At 39.9% G+C, this 20244-nt stretch overlaps 1 protein-coding gene across 2 annotated transcripts; it reads right to left on the bottom strand.

Moving 5' to 3' along the window:
• Positions 1-250: 250 nt before the first annotated feature.
• Positions 251-15868, bottom strand: LOC127000437 (mitochondrial coenzyme A transporter SLC25A42-like). 2 transcript variants are annotated; one of them, XM_050864160.1, is made up of 9 exons: positions 15797-15868; positions 9308-9424; positions 6225-6378; positions 5323-5433; positions 4692-4882; positions 4018-4150; positions 3580-3712; positions 3054-3237; positions 251-2578 (listed from the first exon to the last, which is right to left on the bottom strand). In XM_050864160.1, coding segments are annotated over exons 1-9 (1161 nt in total). In that variant the 5' UTR covers positions 15799-15868; the 3' UTR covers positions 251-2442. The 2 variants fall into 2 exon arrangements, with proteins under 2 accessions (XP_050720117.1, XP_050720118.1); XM_050864161.1 differs by having other exon boundaries at positions 15598-15858.
• Positions 15869-20244: the final 4376 nt, after the last annotated feature.

Raw genomic sequence — 20244 nt, 5'->3', positions numbered from 1 at the left:
TATATATATATATATATATATATATATATATATATATATATATATATATATATATATATATATATATATATATATATATATATATATATATATATATATATATATATATATATATATATATATATATATATATATATATATATATATATATATATATATATATATATATATATATATATATATATATATATATATATATATATATATATATATATATATATATATATATATATATATATATATATATATATTATTTTCAAGTTGATAGAAGCATTTACAAAACCTCATATTTAAAATGAATCCAACTAATTAAAAAATGAAGTATCTGAAACTCATTCCTCTACTTCTGTACATCAAGACAAAGCAATGTATGTATATCTCTCCTTTTATATATATAGGAATTCAAATAAAAATATACACCCTAAACCAAGAGAAGGCGGGCTCAGCCTCGTGACACAGAGGCGCAGCAAGCATCACAGTGCCACTCTCCTGAAGCCTCTGAGCCACAGGTCTGGCCAAGGAAGCGGTGCACAAGGCAGTGGCTTCAGCACCAGGGGCAGGCCCTCGGTGCTGGACACACTCAGACAGCACAGCCGCACCCTCACTCAGGGCTTGGCTGGCCTGTCCCGAGTCCTTTCCATAATGTAAGAGAGAAGTAACAATCAGTCCCAGCCTTTGGAGATTAAAACAGCTGCTCTGACTTTAATAACACCTGACCTTACTCCACACACTATTGCACTACTGCAGGAATGGCAGCCGCCGCTATTCACACAAGTACACCAACTCTCCGCCACCAAACAAAGCGTACATGACTAAGTAACTGAGAGACTCCTTGTGTGGCGGAGAGCACCGGCTGGGGTGGCAAGGGCCACCAACAACTGACCCGACTACAGTTACTCCTCTCTAAATGACACTATAGAAGCATTGCATTAGCTTGTTGCATTGACTTTATACACTCCTATCACCTGCAGGGGGAACTGGATGCATCAGGTTACCCATTGTGCGCAAGGAAGGGGACTCTGGGGTACAGCGGGGTAGGAAGGGGACAACTGATGTGAGGATTTGTGAGGCAGGAAAGTGGTGCAGTCCTGACCTCCTTGTAGTGCGAATGTATGACCTTCCTTTACAAAACAAAATAAAGGTTGGATACAGAAAAGCCAGTAGTGGGAGGGAAGGAGGTAGTGACTGCTCTTGGGTAGGCAAGGGGTTGAGGATGACATGAATGAAGCAGAAGAATGGCAGAACCCAAACATCATTATGATAATAACTTACAACCTTCCTTTACGAAACAAAATAATGGAGGGATATGGAAAAGTCACTTGTGTGTTGGAAGGAGGTAGTGACTGCTATGGGGTAGGCATGGGGTTGAGGATGGCATGACCGAGGCAGAAAAATGACACCTAAACATCATAATGATAAAATGTACAACCTTCCTGTACATAAAAAAAATAATGGAGGGATATGGAAAAGCCACTAGTGTGTTGGAAGGAGGTATTGACTGCTCTGGGGTAAATGAAGGGTTGAGGATAGTGCATGAGGCAGGAAAATTGTATAACCCAAACCTCATTGTGGTGAAAATGTCCAACTTTCCTTTCCCAGCTAGCAAAATAATGGATGGAGCAGCAAAACCCAAGGAAGGAAGGGGGTGGGGACTGACTAGGGAGAGCAAGAGGATACAGTAAGGATCAGCAATGACAAGTGTGAGGCAGAGAAGCAGTGTTTAACTTCAAGATTAAAAGGTTAAAACGTATCACCTTTCTTCCCAAGCAAATAAAATAAACCTTGTATCAGGAAAACTATTGTGAGGGAGGTAGTGACTGACCTGGGAAAGGGAAGGGGACACAGAAGGGTGAACAAGGGATGGAATACAACGTCTGGGTCCTCTGTAGTGATGGCAGGGCCTGAAAACTAAGTGAAATCCTGTGTTCTCTTGTACTATTGACCCACGTAACCTACTCTGAGGAAGGCAAGAGGAGGGAGGCAGTGGTATTCCGTGTTCCTGGTGATCCGACTAGTAGACAGGGGTAGCTATGAGATGCTACTCTGACCCCTTCACAGCCACCCATAAAGGCAGTGTGACCTGTGTTTAAAAGCTTCACTGGGAATACGCTGGTGGTGACTGGCCACCACATGTAATACTCCTTAATCCATACTAAGCTACAGTTTAGTGGCTTATTCTTTCTGTGACATGTGCACAGTTTTCACTTACTTACACAGCTTACTATGTGGTGAATGAATACTCAGCTTCATGCTTTTAACCGACTCCTTCTCTCATAAATATATGCTATACTTTATCCTATGTACACTCTATAGCGCTATCTGTTCTTCATATAAACTTCTGATATATATATAGTATTTCAAGTTAACAGTGAAACAAATGCACTTCCAGGACTAATACACGTGGTTCTCTGGCCACACACAGACACGGGGCAGGGAGGTCTGCTATCTGGACAGCATGATCTGTTCCAGGAAGATCTTGAGCGTGTCAAACGTGGAGAAGCTGATGCCCACAGCAATGGGCCCCTTGATCCAGTTCATGGAGAGGCCCTTGTACAGGCCATGGCACACCCCTTCCTCCCTGTGCCACAAACATAATGGTTAGGAGCTTCCCATCATGACTCATGTCATGATATTTTCCTGAGTTGAGTACTACTTAGAATGGTCTGCACATAACTCAGGTGTATTTAAATAAATAAGGAACAAGGAACCAAAAAACATAATTCCTGATCCATAGGCAAAGTGGCTTATGGTAGGATCCAACTCTTCCACGTGTGAACTGGTTTGTCCAAATGCTTGACACATTATGGAGAACTATTTGAAATTAATAGGGTTTAAGTTTTATTTTTACACTTCATAAGTTGATAAAATCTATGGGATATGAAAGATTAAATGCTTTGAGAAAATGTAATTGTATGAAAAACTTTCCTGTCAAAATAATAGTTAGCAAAGCTACTTTTCATACCTATAAATCACAGCATGCAACTATGAAAACAACAAACCACTACAATGTACATCAACTTCGAAGGTTAGTGAAACAAGATCAGTCATGTTACCTGTACACTCTGAGGAGGGTGCCGAGGATGGTCTTATAGTGGTTGCCGTTGCCGGTAACGGTGGCGGTCTGCATGCGCCGCCTCACGATGTCCAGCGGGTAGGAGGAGGACTGGCCCACCAAGCCCGCCACCGCTCCGAACATCATCCTCTCCAGGGGGTTGGGCTTGTCCCGGTGAGAATATTCTGCATGGGAGTTGAAGGCTCAGAAGTGTGGAAATAATTATCCTGACCAACACCCCACTTCCTGAATAATAACAACAACAATATATGGAAAAAATTAGAAATAAATAAATAAATAGTACTCCACTTCCTGAATAATAATAATAAGATATGGAGAAAAGAGGAAAGAAAGAAAGGTACTCCAATTCCTGAATAAGAATATGCAGAGTAAATTGGAAAGAAAGAATAACTGTGCAGCACAGGGAATAAATAGGTGAACGTAAACTTTTATGTGTGTGCATGGCATGAGTTAATAAGCTTTGAACACATTTGCTTTCGCTCCTTCCCTCCCCTCATGTCACCTACCAGCATGGCGTCGCTTGAGGGTCTCATAAATCCCAAAGCTGGTTCCTGCGTAGGGGATGACGCCAAGCAGCGTGGGCGCCAGGCCTCTGTACAGGGTGAGGGGGCCTTCGTTCTTCAGGATTTTGATGAAAACCTGCGGAAAGACAGATACACAATGACATCTTTGTGGTGATAAATTGATGGATAAGAGAGATAGTTTACTGACCACACATTAACACATTACAGTTAAAAAATATTCACAACCAAAGTCCATAAAATTATTCACTGTTGATTGAGTACACGTCATGGTAACTTTTGCACTACTTGATGACAAATAGATATGAAATAATTATTCTGATTGCTCCTGGCATAAGTTCCCCATTGGTGTAAAATTGCCAGTTACTTATTTGTTTCTGAGCGCAAGCCAAAAGAATCCCAAGGCAAGATTCATCCCCTGACCTGCTTGAGTGAGCGGTAGGTGTCCCTGTGTGTAACGGCCATGCGTGCGCGGGCCACATCCAGCGGGTAGGTGAGGAACTGTGAGGTAACACCGGCCATGGAGCCCGCCACGAACCTTAGGTAAGTGTGGCCCCTGAAGATGAATAAAAACAAGGGTTAGTACACAGGGAGCAGCAGCGATTAGCAGGCTTTTTTGTTTTTTCTTTGTTTATTGTCCTCAAACCATTTCCTTTTGTGGCACTGAAGATGGATAAAAACAAGGGTTACTACACAGGCAGGAGCAGTAATTAGCAGGCTTTTATGTTTTCTTTATTTATTGACCTTGACTTCTTTTCTCTTCCATAAAAAAAAAAAAAAATAAAAAAAAAATAAAAAAATCTGTGCATATGTTTCAGTTGGAGGCTCAAGGTGTTGTATACTGGTGCGATTTCTTCATTTTTCTGTTGCAAGTGGAATGTTTTGATCATTTTACCAACAAAAGAATTCAAATGGCAAAAACGTGACAGCTTTAGCAAGACACAGCACTTTTTATGCATTGCTTCTTCTGGTCAATTAAACACCTTCATATCATAGGCATTTTTCATACTTTTTTTTTTACTTTGAACTACCTCTCTCACACACACAGCTGGGTGGTAAACACAACAAGGTAATCACATAAACACCCACTGACTTACTCATTCTCTTGTGCATCAACCCTGAGTATTCTCTTGAACTGTTCGTGTGATGCAAACTGTATGGCTGCATAAGGGACGATGCGCGCCATGGTGGCTGAGTTCCCTCGCCACAAGCTGAGAAGCCCCTCCCTCTGGTAACACTCCCGCGCAAAGAGGAAGGCGTGGCGGGCTGAGAACTTCTGTTTGGTGGCCTGCAGGGGAAGGAGTCAGTCAGGATGGTTGAACAGCCTTAATTATACAAGGGTAACTGAACCAAAATATACCTTGATTAAGTAGGCAGGCAAATAGATTCAAGATGAACAGGATTGGGGATGGATACTATAAAAATACAAGACACTAGACACAAGAATATGATAGCAACTGGGGAAAATTACCCTTACAACACTTTATACTTGTACTACTGATACTGGAATGATTTTATATTAACCAATACCACATACAAACACTCTAAATATTTCTGTATTTCAGTTGCCATCAGACAAGCAAGATTTTCTCAACCCTTTAATTGAATGACCCTATATTAATCTATATTATATACCACATTCAAACATTCTATCTCTGTATTTCAATAGCCATTACACTAGCAAGAGTTTTCGACCCTTTAATTTCCTTCCTGTTCTGCCGCACTGACCTGGAAGTTTATCTTGGTCCTGTCGAGCGGAGCGATGGTGGTCTTGGCCACGGCTCCCGCCATGGCCCCCGCCAGGAGGGAGATGAGGACCCGCTCCGTGTGGAAGTCCTCCTGCAAACCACCAACCATTCAGTAACCCTCAGGTGGAGTCACTACCTGCCCTCACGACTCACCAGAACTTGAATACTGGCTCACCCACACTTAACAATGGCAATCTAAATGAAGTGCTTATATTAAAAGCTTATGTGAGAACACGCAGTAATGGGTATAAGTTGGACAAATTTTAGTTCAGGAAAGAAATAGGCAAAAACTGGTTCACAATTAGAACGGTAGATGAGTGGAACAAACTGAGTAGGTATGTAGTTGAGGCCAATGCAACTGAAACATTTTCACAGCAAGGGAGACAGCTCAAGGGCACTAAAACAAAGTAGTAACAAAAAGACCCGCCAAGCGCTGATCCAAGAAAAGAAAAATAGAACAAGAGGCCAAGTTTTATAGTCTCCTTATGTCCTTAAAACTCCACTCAAATGCAAAGTGAGGCTGATACACTGAAGCAGAGAAACAAATATATAAAAGAAGCTGACATGCAAACAGGAGACACTAATGGGTACGTACAGATGACCTGGGTGCTGTCATACTTTAACAACCCACAGCACTGAAACACCATGAGCAGTGGCCAGACATATAAAAGGGAAAACACAAATACATAAAGGTGATGAATGTTAGGGAGGCAGGGGTGGGTAGGGAGACAACTAGCATGGTGGAACAACATTATTCAGGGATATTTGGAGAGAGATGAAAGGGTATGAGAGGACATATGTTAATGTTGAGACGTATGTTAATCTTGATCTCAATATCAAGAGAATTAACTAACCTACCCTAACCTAATAAACCTGCCTCACCTCCTCCTCCTCCTGTACGCCTTCCCTGAGGTAGGTGGCGGTACTGGCTGGCTCCTGTGTGTGCTCATTGCTGGGTTGTGTCTCCCTTTGTGGGCTGGGCTGGAGGACTGAAGCTTCTTGGGGGCTGTCACTGGCTTCCCAGCTCTCTCCGGATCTGTGAGGAAGCACTGATTACAGACTTTTTTGCAAGTGGTTTTATGAGTCGAAAGATAATCTGAGTTTATCATATTGAAGTGTAAGTGACTTTATTTACCTGTTTTACTAAGATTGCTTTTCTGTGTTGGTGTCATGATCTGCAGGGAACACTGATTATACTTTTCCAGGTGTGATTTTATGAGTTAAAAGATAATCTGAGTTTATCATATTCAAGGGTTAGTGACTTGCTTTAGCTGTTTTGCTATGATTGTTTTTCTGTGTTGGTGTCATATAAATTGAGTGTATTGCCCCGATCTGCGGGGACACTGATTACAGACTTTTCCATGTGTGATTTTATGAGTAGAAAGACTATCTGAGTTTATCTTAATCAAGGGTATTAAGTGACTTGCTTTGTCCGTTTTGCTATGATTATTTTCCTTTCCATATCCTCCCAAAGAGCTCATAGTCTATATAGTTGTGTGGCTACTCTTTACAACTTTAATTTCTTCCCTAAGTTGGTAATACATACACTGACCACTCAGATACTATTCACGATGTGAGACTTGGAGTCCATATAATAATAGTTAAGAAAGTGAGCTGTGAAAGGATGCTGAAATAATTAAAAGATCAAATATTTGTTACTCATTAATGCAACAGCAGTCCTGTGTGGTCATTATGATGACTTGAAAGCAGAAAATTATTGTGTCTGACATTAACTGACACTTGATAGGACTAACAGTTGCATGAAAAGAGCCAAGCGAAAACAAACAAACAAATAAAACACATAATTTCAAGACATGAACCCAGGCATTTATGATAGAAAGAGGAGGAGGAGGAGGAGGAGGAGGAGGAGGAGGAAGAAGAGGAGGAGAAGGAGGAGGAAAAAAAATCATATACGTATAAACAAAAGGGAAAGAGGAAGAAAAGAAGGAGAAAAAGGGAAGATAAAAGGACCCAGGCACCCACACAAGGGCAATGGAAGAGTGATTACTGGAAGAAGGACCTTGGAAGATAAGGGGTGCCACTGCAAAGGTCATACCCTGTTGCATCATCTGATCTGTTCTCATGTTACTGGGGTAGGCTAGTAGTTCAAAGTTGGCCTTAAGGATGATGGTCATTGTGTAACCTGATTGTGTTTAGCTTTCAAGGCCTTTTCTTGGTGGAGGCACTTCTGGATCACACCATCTGGCCCCTATCAATGGAATGAGATCACAGCTGGCCTAGTTAAAAGTGATGGCTGATTAGACAAAGAAGATGACTGAAGGTTGATGTGATAATGATTCATACTCATGGGTGATAAGCTTAATAGCATGAGCACTGATGCTGAGGAGTCTAACAGTGATCCACTTGGGAATCAACACTGGGTACTGCAACAACTGTGGCCACTTCCTGCTATGACTGTGTATAAAAATGGTATGTACTTAAAGCTTGGGATAAAATAAAAAGAATGGTATAAATATGAGTATGGTTCTAACTAAGAAAAAAGTGGAGATAGTTTAGCTCCACCACCTCAAAACACCATATTCACCTTCATAACATGGTTCAAAGGGGATACACCAAAATAAATAAAGGTATAAATTTGCTTCTAACTAAGGTAAAAGTATAGGAAGTTTGGCCCCACCACCTCAAAATACCACATACACCTTCATATTATGGATATACCCAAATTCACACTAGATATTACTACTTAATCTGCATATAGAATCACTACATTTAAAGGGGATCGTGCAGGGTTACACTCATTCAAGACTGGTGTCCTAATACTGGCTTGAGTGTCCTGCAAGCATCATAATGTAATGCTAAGTAAGCCCCTGTCACTATACACTTCAAATCTCAGGGAAGAAGTTTGAATCCAAGACAAACTAAACTGAGTCTCATCTCTCGTGGAGTGGCTTTCTAGTCTGCTTTGAGATTCACTGGGCAGGGCTCCATTCCAAGCCTCCATATAAATGACACATCTCCATAATGACTTCAAGCCCCATATGGATTCCAAGTTATTGTGATTGTGGTGGCATAGTATTGGGGGGAGATAGCTGAATACAGTGGCAGTAAAGACTATATGAACAGGACTCGAGTCTGTAGGAAAGGGAAGGGAAGGGATGTGGGTGGTGAATATGATGATCAAAGTTCCCTAGAGTTATGGGTGTGGTGCCATAATATTGAGGGGGAGAGACAGAGAGATAGATTCACCCCAATATGATGAAATACATGTCACCCTGATGAAATATATGTCCTTCCACCTCCTTTTGATCTTCTCTTCTGCTTCATCACACCCTTTGCTTTTCAACAGCATTACTTTATTTATGTTTCCTCAGTATAATGCACTAGGTAATAAGTATAGGCTGCAGCTGATGATGACGACGTGAAGCAGTGAGTATTTTTATTATTATTATTATTATTTTTTTTTACATCTCCACCTATAGCGCCAGTAGACTTTCTTCAGGGGCCTGGTGGTTGGCCCAAGCCTGTCATGGCGCAGGCAATTTTTATAGTGGCGCCAGTTATGCTGGGCTCATGCTGCCCCCCGGAACTCATTTTTGATTCACTTGGACGGTTTCTTCTAAGTCTGGGTTGATGGACGGTCTTCAGGACAGTATGTGGGTAGTCTTTGGCCACTCGGCAGTGATTGAAAAATCCCAGGTGGTAGCATGGGGATTCGAATCGACGCTGTCCATGGCGTGATGAATGCGGTGCCCGCACGCTAACCACTCAGCCACTGCCTACCCTGCATTACGTTATTTATTTTTTCTCACTACACCAAAGTACAATAGCAAGTAGCTTGTCATACAGCACTTTAGTAATCTTTTCTCACTAGATAATAGGTAGAAGATGGTGATGATGGTGATAAGAAGAGGAGACCTATACATGGTGAGGAGTTTATCGTGACCCAGTAATGGAGAGCGAAACTTATTTTGAAGATTCTCTGTACTATTATAATAAGGACTTACTGTGCTTGCTGTGTCTTGTGCCTGGCTGCTGAGATGGCCGGCGTGGTGATGTCACTGATGACCACCGCCACAGCACGACCCTCCAGGCTGTGGCTCATCCTGCGTGCATCTTCAACCCTGGAGCAAGAAATAAATAGAATAAAGTAAAAGATCTACCTAAATGAATAAATAATTATAAGAAAAGACACAGCATCCCTGATTCCTACACACACCTCCCCTCCTCCCCCTAACCAATCCAACCTTAACCTAACCTAATCTATCCTACTCTATCCTAGCCTAACCCAGCCTATTCTTGTACACACAGCATCATATATTTCTGTGCCCCTTCCTCCCCTTCTCCCCAACCTACCCTACCCTACCCTAACCTAACCTAACCCATCCTATTTTTAAAACACCACAGGAAGGTTATATATTGCACCCATTGATTGAAACAAGTCAAACAGAAAAAATCCTCCACGAATACATAAATCAATAAATCAAGCACCACAGGAAGGTTATATTGCATCTTTTCCAGCAAGTCCCAAATCCCACGGCTAATACAGATAAGAACGTGGCCCCAATCTCTTACAAACACAAAATAGCAGTATGAGGTTTTGCATGAGAGTTGGGAGATCAATGACATTTTCTCCTGCCAGCCAGACTATAAATTACCCAAGGCTACATTTTCTTTTCTTTTCTTCCGTTCTTTCTTTACTTATTTCTTTCTTTCTTTTCTTCATTCTTTCGTTCATTCGTTTTCTTTCTTCCTTCCTTCCTTTCTTCCCTCCTTCTTTCCTTTAATTCTTTCTTTCTTCCTTCCTTCATTTATCTTTCTTCCCTCCTCCCATCTCTCTTTCCTTCCTCCCTTCCTTCCTTCCTTTCCTTTTTTCTTTCATTCTGTGTGTGTGTGTGTGTGTGTGCGTGTGTGTGTGTGTGTAGGTCAATACCCTTATCATCCACTTCTCCCCTTATTTGTTGCTCCGGAGACTGACGCGAGATAAGAGAGTAGAGGAATTAACAAGGACACAGAGATAACAAGATATATTTCGACAGGCACTTTCCTCACACACACACACGCACACACACACACATAACCACATCCTCGCACGACATAGCCTACATACATACATATATACAGATACATACATAAATACTATAATACTACATACATATAGCTATACAGACAGACCGATAATAACAATACTTTCCCATGCATTCCAGATATAGAAGGAGACTAGAAATATGAGAAACATGCAACCTAGCTACTATCATGACATCCATTACTACTACTACCGCTACTACTACTACAAATAATAATAAAAATAATACCTTGAACTAACTGATAAACGGAAAACAAATACAGAAGGAACAGGAAATACATATAGAAGTGTCACATATACATACTTTTACATTTAAACTTAAAGAAATAGATTAAATATTCAGGTGTTCGTATAATCTTGCCAAGCATCATGCAGTCACATCCTTCATTGTAATCACCATCATTAAACCACTCTCACGGAACGTCAAGTCATTCACATTCAGAAAAAAAAAGAAAAAAAAGACGAGATACTGGTCACTGTCTCTCTCTCTCTCTCTCTCTCTCTCTCTCTCTCTCTCTCGTCTACAAGGGATAGTAATTCACGATTCTGTTTGGTCTTTGATGTTTGTTTGCTTGTATACAGAGGTGAAAGGCCTCTCTCTCTCTCTCTCTCTCTCTCTCTCTCTCTCTCTCTCTCTCTCTCTCTCTCTCTCTCTCTCTCTCTCTCTCTCTCTCCTTTAAAAACAAGCTCGACGGTCACTTCCTTGATCTTAATATTAACTAGAGTAGAAATGCAATGTTTTGGAGCCATCTTATTAATGTAGAATCACTTAGGTTTAAGGACAGACCACCTAGTCTGGACCATGGGGGTCTGTGTGGTCTGATTATCTATGTAAATCCATGTAAATCTCTCTCTCTCTCTCTCTCTCTCTCTCTCTCTCTCTCTCTCTCTCTCTCTCTCTCTCTCTCTCTCACACACACACACACACACACACACATACTAATATATGTTTCAAGACTTCAACACATGCACACACGATATCCCACCAAAACCATAGCAATAACATAGACTATTTAGATATATTGAGTTGTGTAAGCCAGCAATAAGGACACGTTGCTATGGCTGGTTATACGTGGCAACGGCGAAGGGGCAATGACATGGGCTAAATGGTTATGTAAGGTATCTATATGGCCATCAGGGTCAAAATTGAAAGAAAATCGTGAAGGAGCAAAATGAAGAAAACAAATTAAGGAAAATATGAGGAAATTATAGATAACGAAGGAAAATAGGGAAAATGATGGAGGAAAAATACTAATAACTTATTGCAAGGGTCAGTAATTAGCTTTAAAAATTACACTATACATCACACTCTGACACTCATCTGTAGACTCTTTCATAAGGGTAGTGATTAGCGGACTTTTTCCTCTCAGTTATCATTGTTTTTTTTTTTCCTGAGCTGCTTCCAATGCTGTAATAAATAAATAAATACCCAATATAGAGTCAAAGGGTAATGTGACGGAGATGAGCAAAGTAGCCGCGCGCACCTATAGAGAATGTGTACCGTACTCAACTTTTACTTTAACATATTGCTATCACTGCTGCTATGGTGATGACATGAGTTGAGTCTGGTTACATAACTGATACATAGACGTATATATTTAACCTACGTATATATGCACTACTAATGGTATATATTACTATTATTACTGCTATGTTTATTTCTCACGAGGCTCTAAGGTAATAATAACACGGACCAAAGATCAGAAACTAGGACAGTCAGTCTTGACACACACACACACACACACACACACACACAGAGACAGCGCCTTCTGCCAAAATCTCAGGTGATGCAAGATGTCACACACACACACACACACACACACACACAGACACACACACACACACACAGATCATTTCATCAACACACACACACACACACACACACACACAGATCATTTCATCAACACACACACACACGTACACACACACATACTATTTCATCAACACACACACACACACAGATCATTTCATCAACGTCTATATCGAGTCCGAGACATTTTATCAAGACGTAACATTATGGCATCAATCGATTTCTTGGGTTGTGAAGAGAGAGGCTACAGAGAATAATTAACCTTCTACGTCCTGTGTGTGTGTGTGTGTGTGTGACCGAGTGTAAGTGAAAGCATCAAGGCCGCCTGTTTGTCACCTCTATATTAATAAGCATGGCACAACTACCAAGACCTACGGGGAGAATTAATGGAAAAGATGCTGGGATAGGTTAATCAATATGAAGAATGTGGATGGGCTATACTGTTCAGTGAGAGGAAGGCTAGAGTCAGGATGACTCTCTCTCTCTCTCTCTCTCTCTCTCTCTCTCTCTCTCTCCACACTTGGCTCACTCATCCCCTCAAGGTCTTTTGGTCTGAAGCGAACATTTTGCACTCCCAAGGTTGCCAGTGTTATGTCTCCCTCAGCAGTAACTAAATAATATGGAAATACAACACATGTGCGTATCCTATCCCATGACTTGTGTTTGCATATTGTTTACAACAATTTCCTTGGCAATAACCTAAATAACATGGAAATACAATAAAATCGTAGCCTATTCCATGACTTATGTTTACGTATGATAGAAATGCAGAATAATGGCGTATTTAGATGTCAAGGCTTTCCTGCTCTCTTACGTATCGTTTTTCTTTATTATCTATATAAATCATTTAGTGTTTCCATATGATATAAATGGAGGACAGTGGGGTATATCTAGGTGTCAAGGCTTTCCTCTCTTTCATTTTATTTTTCTTTATTATTTAGCTCAAATTTAATACGTGGCCAACACAAGCCTATTCCATGACTATCCTATGTTCTCGTAGATATAAATGGAGGATAATGGTGTGTTTATGTCAAGGCTTTCCTGCTTTCAATATATGTCATGGCTTTCCTGCTCTCTGTTCCTTCGTTTTTCTTTATTATTTAGCCGAGGTTTAGTGCACTGCCAACAGTATTCGCTTATTCCATGACTGTCCTGTGATTCCGTATGATATAAATGCATGGTAGTGGCGTATTAAGCTGTCAAGGATTTCCTGCTCTTTTTTATTATTATTTAGCTGAGGTTTAATACATGGACAGCACTATTAGCCTATCCCATGACTCTTCTATTTCCGTACGATGTAAATGAAGGGTAGTGGCGTATTTAGATGTCAAGGCTTTCGTGCTCTCTTTTATTTTGTTTTTCTTTATTATCTAGCTCAAGTATAATACGTGGCCAAGAGTATTCAGCTCCATCTATTACCCATTCCATTTTTTTGCGTCTGAATATGCACAAGATAGTGACGTAAATATATCGACTCCCCTGTTATTTTTTTATCTTTTCTTATCGTTTAGTTGAGGTTTGGTACGTGAGCCTCTTATATAGAACAGCATTTATTATTTTTTTCTGTTCATTTCTCCGTATTTTGCGTCTGATTCAAGCACAGGATGTAACGCAATGGTGATAAGGCTTTCTTTGTCGTCCTTTCCTTCCTAATGTCATGTGTTTATTTTTTTTCATTTTTAGTCTCTCTCTCTCTCTCTCTCTCTCTCTCTCTCTCTCTCTCTCTCTCTCTCTCTCTCTCTCTCTCTCTCTCACACACACACACATACACACACACACTCTTATTATGGAATGAATCCTTAGCTATTCACTTATCAATTTGTCTTTCCCCACCCACTTTTTTCCTCTTATTCTCACTTATTTTTCTCTATTTCTATCCACTTCTATTGATTGTAGATTTGTAGCTCGATTAACAGTGACCATAAACAGCTTTCTAGCACTAAATATAAAGTAACACAGCACAGAAAAAAAACATATATATGACAATTAATTTCCAGCACTTACCTTTTTCTTTATTATTTACAATGTAGTGTAGTGAAAGATGCCCCAAACTTTAAAGCCTTCTTATGATATTATTTGTAGAGTGTGGGTAACAAACAAGCTATTATCACTAACGTTTTACAATAATTATCAGCATCTAGGGCAAAACACTGATAAGAATCCAAGTTTAAGAGCATGTCCAGTGAACCCATCTGTCTATATCTATCTAACTATATCTATCTGTCTATATTTATCTAACTAGCTATATCTGTCTAGCTATATCTATCTAACTAGCTGTATCTATCTAACTGGCTATATCTATCAAGCTATATTTATCTAACAAGCTCTATCTATCTAACTAGCTACATCTATATATATATATATATATATATATATATATATATATATATATATATATATATATATATATATATATATATATATATATATATATATATATATATATATATATATACATATATATAGTCTGTATTTGTATATCTATCTAAACACGACTCAGCTGTGAAGAAGAAAAAATGCAGGTATGATGCATTGCTGTTAACATGACATTAATTCCCTGTTATTAGTCAGAAAGCTTTTTAATCACGAAAAGCGTTCCACACGACATGCAGGAGGAATATGAAGATGAACATTATATATGGCCCAGGATGAAGATGCACCGCCATATTAAGAAACTAAAAGCAATTAATTAATCTCACATGCAAACAAAGTTATCATTAGAGCAATCATTTACTCTGAGCAGGTGACACTTATTGAACTTAACCGTATAGCAAAGGGAATAGTAATCAACTGTCATTATTACTATTATCATTATCATTATTATTTTTATATTATTATTATTATTATTATTATTATTATTATTATTATTGTCATCGTTATTATTATAGATTCATGAAAGGGCATCACAGAGAACAAAAATGATAGACTCAAGCAGATATGAAAAATAAATAAATATATATACAAGATAGAACAGGTAGGCTACTACTACTACTACTACTACTATTATTACTATTATTATTATGATTATTATTATTATTATTATTATAATAATAGAGATTCACGAAGGGGCACCAGGGGGGGAGGGGGGGGATTAGAGCCAGAGATAAATAAAAAAAAGATATGAAAAATGAAATATATAAATATGAAAAATAAAACAGGTAGACTCCACATAAAATAATTAGGCTACCTGTACAGACACGAGCATCAACACTAAATAATAACTAATCACAAACGGGCACACCTTAAAAAAAAATATTACTTAGCAAATCACTCTTAACAGGTAAACCGTAAATACGTATCACATCACAAGTAAGAGGACAGGTAAAGACACGTACAACCTCTCCCCATCAACACACTTCACTTGACACTTCACTCAGCACTTCACTTAACACTTCACTCACTTGTTGGGGAAGGAAAAATCACCAATAGTTAAAATTCTACCCCAAAATCGAGTCTTGGATCAGAAAGGAACCGTGTGTGATATTGCTTTCTAAATTCTCCTTTCTCTCTATGGGATTATCGAAGGTGCACAATTAACCATCCCTCACGTGTAATTAAAACAGGTAAATGTGACTGGAAAAGGAAAGCACCACTGTATACATAAGAGGAGAGCTAGGAACTGCGTATAACCAAGCTCGTGGGCTCGCGATAAACTGGCTGCATTTAGGGTTGCCAGTGTCACACCGAGCTTGAGAGTAGTACCAGAACGTGCCAGAAAGCGTACCAGACGAGAAGAAAGATTTATGGATTGTCTCAAAACGAAGCTGGAAATGTATCAAATGAGAGCATATAGCAACAGAATGGCTCAAAAATGTACTAGACGAGACCACAGTGTACCAGAAACAAAATGAAGCAGAAAATGTACCATATTAGAAGACATTACCGAAGTATGAATATCCATCTTGTTTACTTGGAGTTTAAGCTGTTTTTCTGGTTAACATCAGTATCCGTCAAGTTATTCGGATATAAGAGTCTTTCCTTTGAAATCCTACGTTGATTCTTGCACTTTAGGAAGCCTTAAATATTATCTATCATCACATGTTTTCTGTGGCGGCATATCGTACCCAATATTCGGTTCATTAGTACCAAAAGTGGTAACGGTGGCTGGCTTACTGGCTGCCGGAGCTTTCCACACACCGCCATTCTCTTAATGTCTCCTATTTTTCCTGTAAAACTACGCCATGGAAAAATATTCAAGAACCACATAAACCAACGAGGTATTCCATCTTAACACGTTAATATGGTTTATGGAGGATGCTACACACGGAAGATGAAGAAAGGGGAGATACCTAAATAAAAAATATGAGCTGGCAACGTCTTAAAGATCTTTGGTAGATGTTGACTGTCTACGGCCTTATATATATATATATATATATATATATATATATATATATATATATATATATATATATATATATATATATTCTCGTAACTTCCATAGCAGTCTTGATACGTGATGTTTGTACCCAGAAGAAGAGGTTATTGAGAACAGAGATCGCTATGGCTTAAGATAAAGGAGAAGGTTATCGAGACCACATAACCTTATAGCCTGAGATGTTATGAAAAGGGGTTGTAGGTTACTTAATTTCTGGTTTTCTTCTCTTCAACCTATTCATCACGAATGGGAGGTTCAACACTGTCAAGGTTGTGGTGCTCCCCTGCTGGTAACAACATGGGTATATAGGCAGAGAGATAACACCATCAATAACAGACAATGAAGTAATAATGATAATAATAATATATAATAAGCAACACGCCAGTAAGTTAATAAAACAAGCAAACAGAATGGTGAAAAAAATAAGAACTGCAGATTTTAGACGTAGGCATTTATCAGAGAGAGAGAGAGAGAGAGAGAGAGAGAGAGAGAGAGTCATATGGCCATTCAGGTTAGTAACATAATATAGCAACATTCTTTTTAAATGCTTGCATCAGCAGATGTAAGAGAGAGAGAGAGAGAGAGAGAGAGAGAGAGAGAGAGAGAGAGAGAGAGAGAGAGAGAGAGAGAGAGAGAGAGAGAGAATCATATGACCCATTCCTCTAGGCTCAGTAACAGAATATAAACATTTCTTGCATTAGATAAATGAGAGAGAGAGAGAGAGAGAGAGAGAGAGAGAGAGAGAGAGAGAGAGAGAGAGAGAGAGAGACCGCCCCCACATTTCCAAAAATAAGACTGGAATTTGTTTGCTTCTTTCTAGACTGAAGAGGTTTGGAAATAGTTCATCCTACTTCACCTCTCCTCCTTTCCACGATCTCTTTTCCCCGCCCACGAAGAGGAATAAGAAGAGGAGGAGGAGGAGGAGGAGGAGCAGCTCGAATTAAGCTAGGAGGAGATCCGAAGGAGGAGAATGAGTACGAGTAGGAGGAGGAGGAGGAGTAAACAAGGAGATGAAAAGGGCACTGAGGAGACGAGAAGACGAGGCGAGCAAAAAGAGATAATCAATATCGTATCAAAAGTCTTAAAGTAAATTCTGCTGACGGGCAAGATTGTTCCTTTTAACAGGGTTGGGCCGGGTGTGTGCAAATTCCTTCTGTCGATCTTGCCTCAAATTGAAATCAATTGCAGACTCATAAACTTAATGTAGACTAACTAATGATGGCGTAATTTGGGTTGAAGGAGTGTTGGGGGAGGTAATAGTGGAGGTGGTTCGGTAATGCTCTCTCTCTCTCTCTCTCTCTCTCTCTCTCTCTCTCTCTCTCTCTCTCTCTCTCTCTCTCCGTATGAACATCAAATTATCGCGGTCTGTCTTCTAATCTTCGTTTGTCTGTTATCGCTTTACATATCCACCTATTTGACTATTTATCCATCACGACGCAGAATTATTTATCTATCTTATTAATCTCTCTCTCTCTCTCTCTCTCTCTCTCTCTCTCTCTCTCTCTCTCTCTCTCTCTCTCTCTCTCTCTCTCTCTCTTCGCAACACTATCAATAAACCCAGATCTCTAAAATTCACCTCAATATACATCTATCACATCCATCAAAATAAACATACGTATGGTATAAATATAAAATGATGCACTTTATCGTGAAATGGAGTGGATTTACATACAAAGGAAATCGATAGTCAAATATATATTGCAAAGAAACAGGTTAAATATGTATCGTGAACTACCTATGTATAAAAACTTCGTAAATAATTATAAGTAAGGTAAATTTGGGGTAGGTTATCTCAGGACACAGGGCAGTACGTGTGACATCCGGGTTACCACAGTCTACCGTCCCCAGGTTTCCCCAGGCACCCATTTATCGACCAGTCCAAAGGGAGGATGAACAACTGAGTGACCTGCATTTGCCGGTTGTCTGGCCCGGGATTCGAACCCTGGCCAGTGGATTCGCAGCAAGGCACGCTGGCCACTACTCTAAATGTGGACCACAAAGCCATTTACCAACCCTAAAAATAGTAACCTCATTCTTAAGAGAGAGAGAGAGAGAGAGAGAGGTGGGGGGGGGGGGAGATAGGAGACGAAAGAGGATTGAAGAGGACACACTTGGGAGAGGAAAGTGAGGCAGGGGGAAAGGTTGAATGAAGGAAGAAGACAGATGGAGGGGGAAAGGAAGAAGCGGAGAGGAAAAATGTAGGATGGATAAATGAATGTAAGGAGGAAGCTAGTAAAGTATTAAGGTGGGGAGGGAAAATGAAAGCGGGGAGTGGGGATGACGGGAAGATTAGTGGGGATTGAGGGTAAATGAGGGAAGGGGAGAAGGGGAATATAAGGCTGGGGAGGAAGGGAAGAAAGGTAAGTACAGGGAAATGCGGCTAGGGAAAACAGGGAGAAGGGTGGGGAGGGAAAATGAAGGTGGGGAATGGGGAGAAAGAATTAAGAAGATGAATGGAAAGGGAAACTGAGAATGGGAAGAAGGAAGGCAGAACGGAAAAAAATGAGGCTGGGAAAAAAAGGAAGATATAGGTGGGGAGGGAAAATGAATGTGGGGAGTGGGGAGAAGGGAGAAGATGGGTGGGGTGGGAAAATGAGGTTGGAGGGAGAGGGTTTGGCTTGGCACTCTCATGACCCAACACGTGGACGAGGCAGTAGCCAGGTGACCCCCCCCTCCCCCTCCCCCAACCCCTTTCCCCCCCCCCCCCCCGACCCACGTACCATGTGGCTCAGTATTAATATAACACGGCCTCCTACTGTGGTGCTATGTCCTGACCCCTCTCCCCTCCCCCCTAACCCCCTTGTACCTCCACCCTCTTCCACTTCCTGCCCTTTCTACAAGCACCTGCATGCTCGATCCACATGGTATGCTTGGTTCTGTGTGTGTGTGTGTGTGTGTGTGTGTGTGTGTGTGTGTGTGTTTTACCGGTGGGTTATATTGTACGTGCCTGTCATCAAAACTACTTAGAATATCTCTCTCTCTCTCTCTCTCTCTCTCTCTCTCTCTCTCTCTCTCTCTCTCTCTCTCTCCTACGTTTTACAGACATTTTCTGTTGTAAGAACTTGAAGAAAACATTCCATGAGTAAATAAATCGTGCTCAGAGAGAGAGAGAGAGAGAGAGAGAGAGAGAGAGAGAGAGAGAGAGTGACTAATTATCCCAAAGAGCAAATGAATGCTCAGCATAATCGATGTTATACACACACACACACACACACACACACACACATTGGCCGCTATCCAAAACTAGTCCCCGAGAACACACACACACACACACACACACACACACACACACAGTCTAATTGTGTTTAATATATATATATATATATATATATATATATATATATATATATATATATATATATATATATATATATATATATATATATATATATATATATATATATATATATATATATATATATATATATATATATATATATATATATATAGAAAACATAGATAGATAGATGAATAGATAAACATACATACATGTATACATATGTAAATACATAAATACATACATACATATGTAAATACATACATACATACATACGTACATACTTGTGTAAATACATGTATATATCCTTAGTTGTATAATCACACTCTGTACTGCCTGGGGGTTGGGATGGCATGCTCCTCCCTTCTCCTTTGTTGTTTACTTGCAACAATAAAC

This window comes from Eriocheir sinensis, chromosome 18 (genome assembly GCF_024679095.1).
Source record: "Eriocheir sinensis breed Jianghai 21 chromosome 18, ASM2467909v1, whole genome shotgun sequence".
NCBI lineage: Eukaryota > Metazoa > Arthropoda > Malacostraca > Decapoda > Varunidae > Eriocheir > Eriocheir sinensis.
The sequence above is the reverse complement of the archived record's forward strand: the minus strand, read 5'-3'. Positions and strand labels throughout refer to the sequence as shown.

Excerpts from the sequence above, each read along its gene's own strand:
- LOC127000437 (XM_050864160.1), bottom strand. Across the intron at positions 3,713-4,017 it reads CCTACCGCTCACTCAAGCAG|GTTTTCATCAAAATCCTGAA; the intron begins GTCAGGGGATGA and ends GTCTTTCCGCAG. Across the intron at positions 3,238-3,579 it reads CCTCAAGCGACGCCATGCTG|AATATTCTCACCGGGACAAG; the intron begins GTAGGTGACATG and ends ACTCCCATGCAG.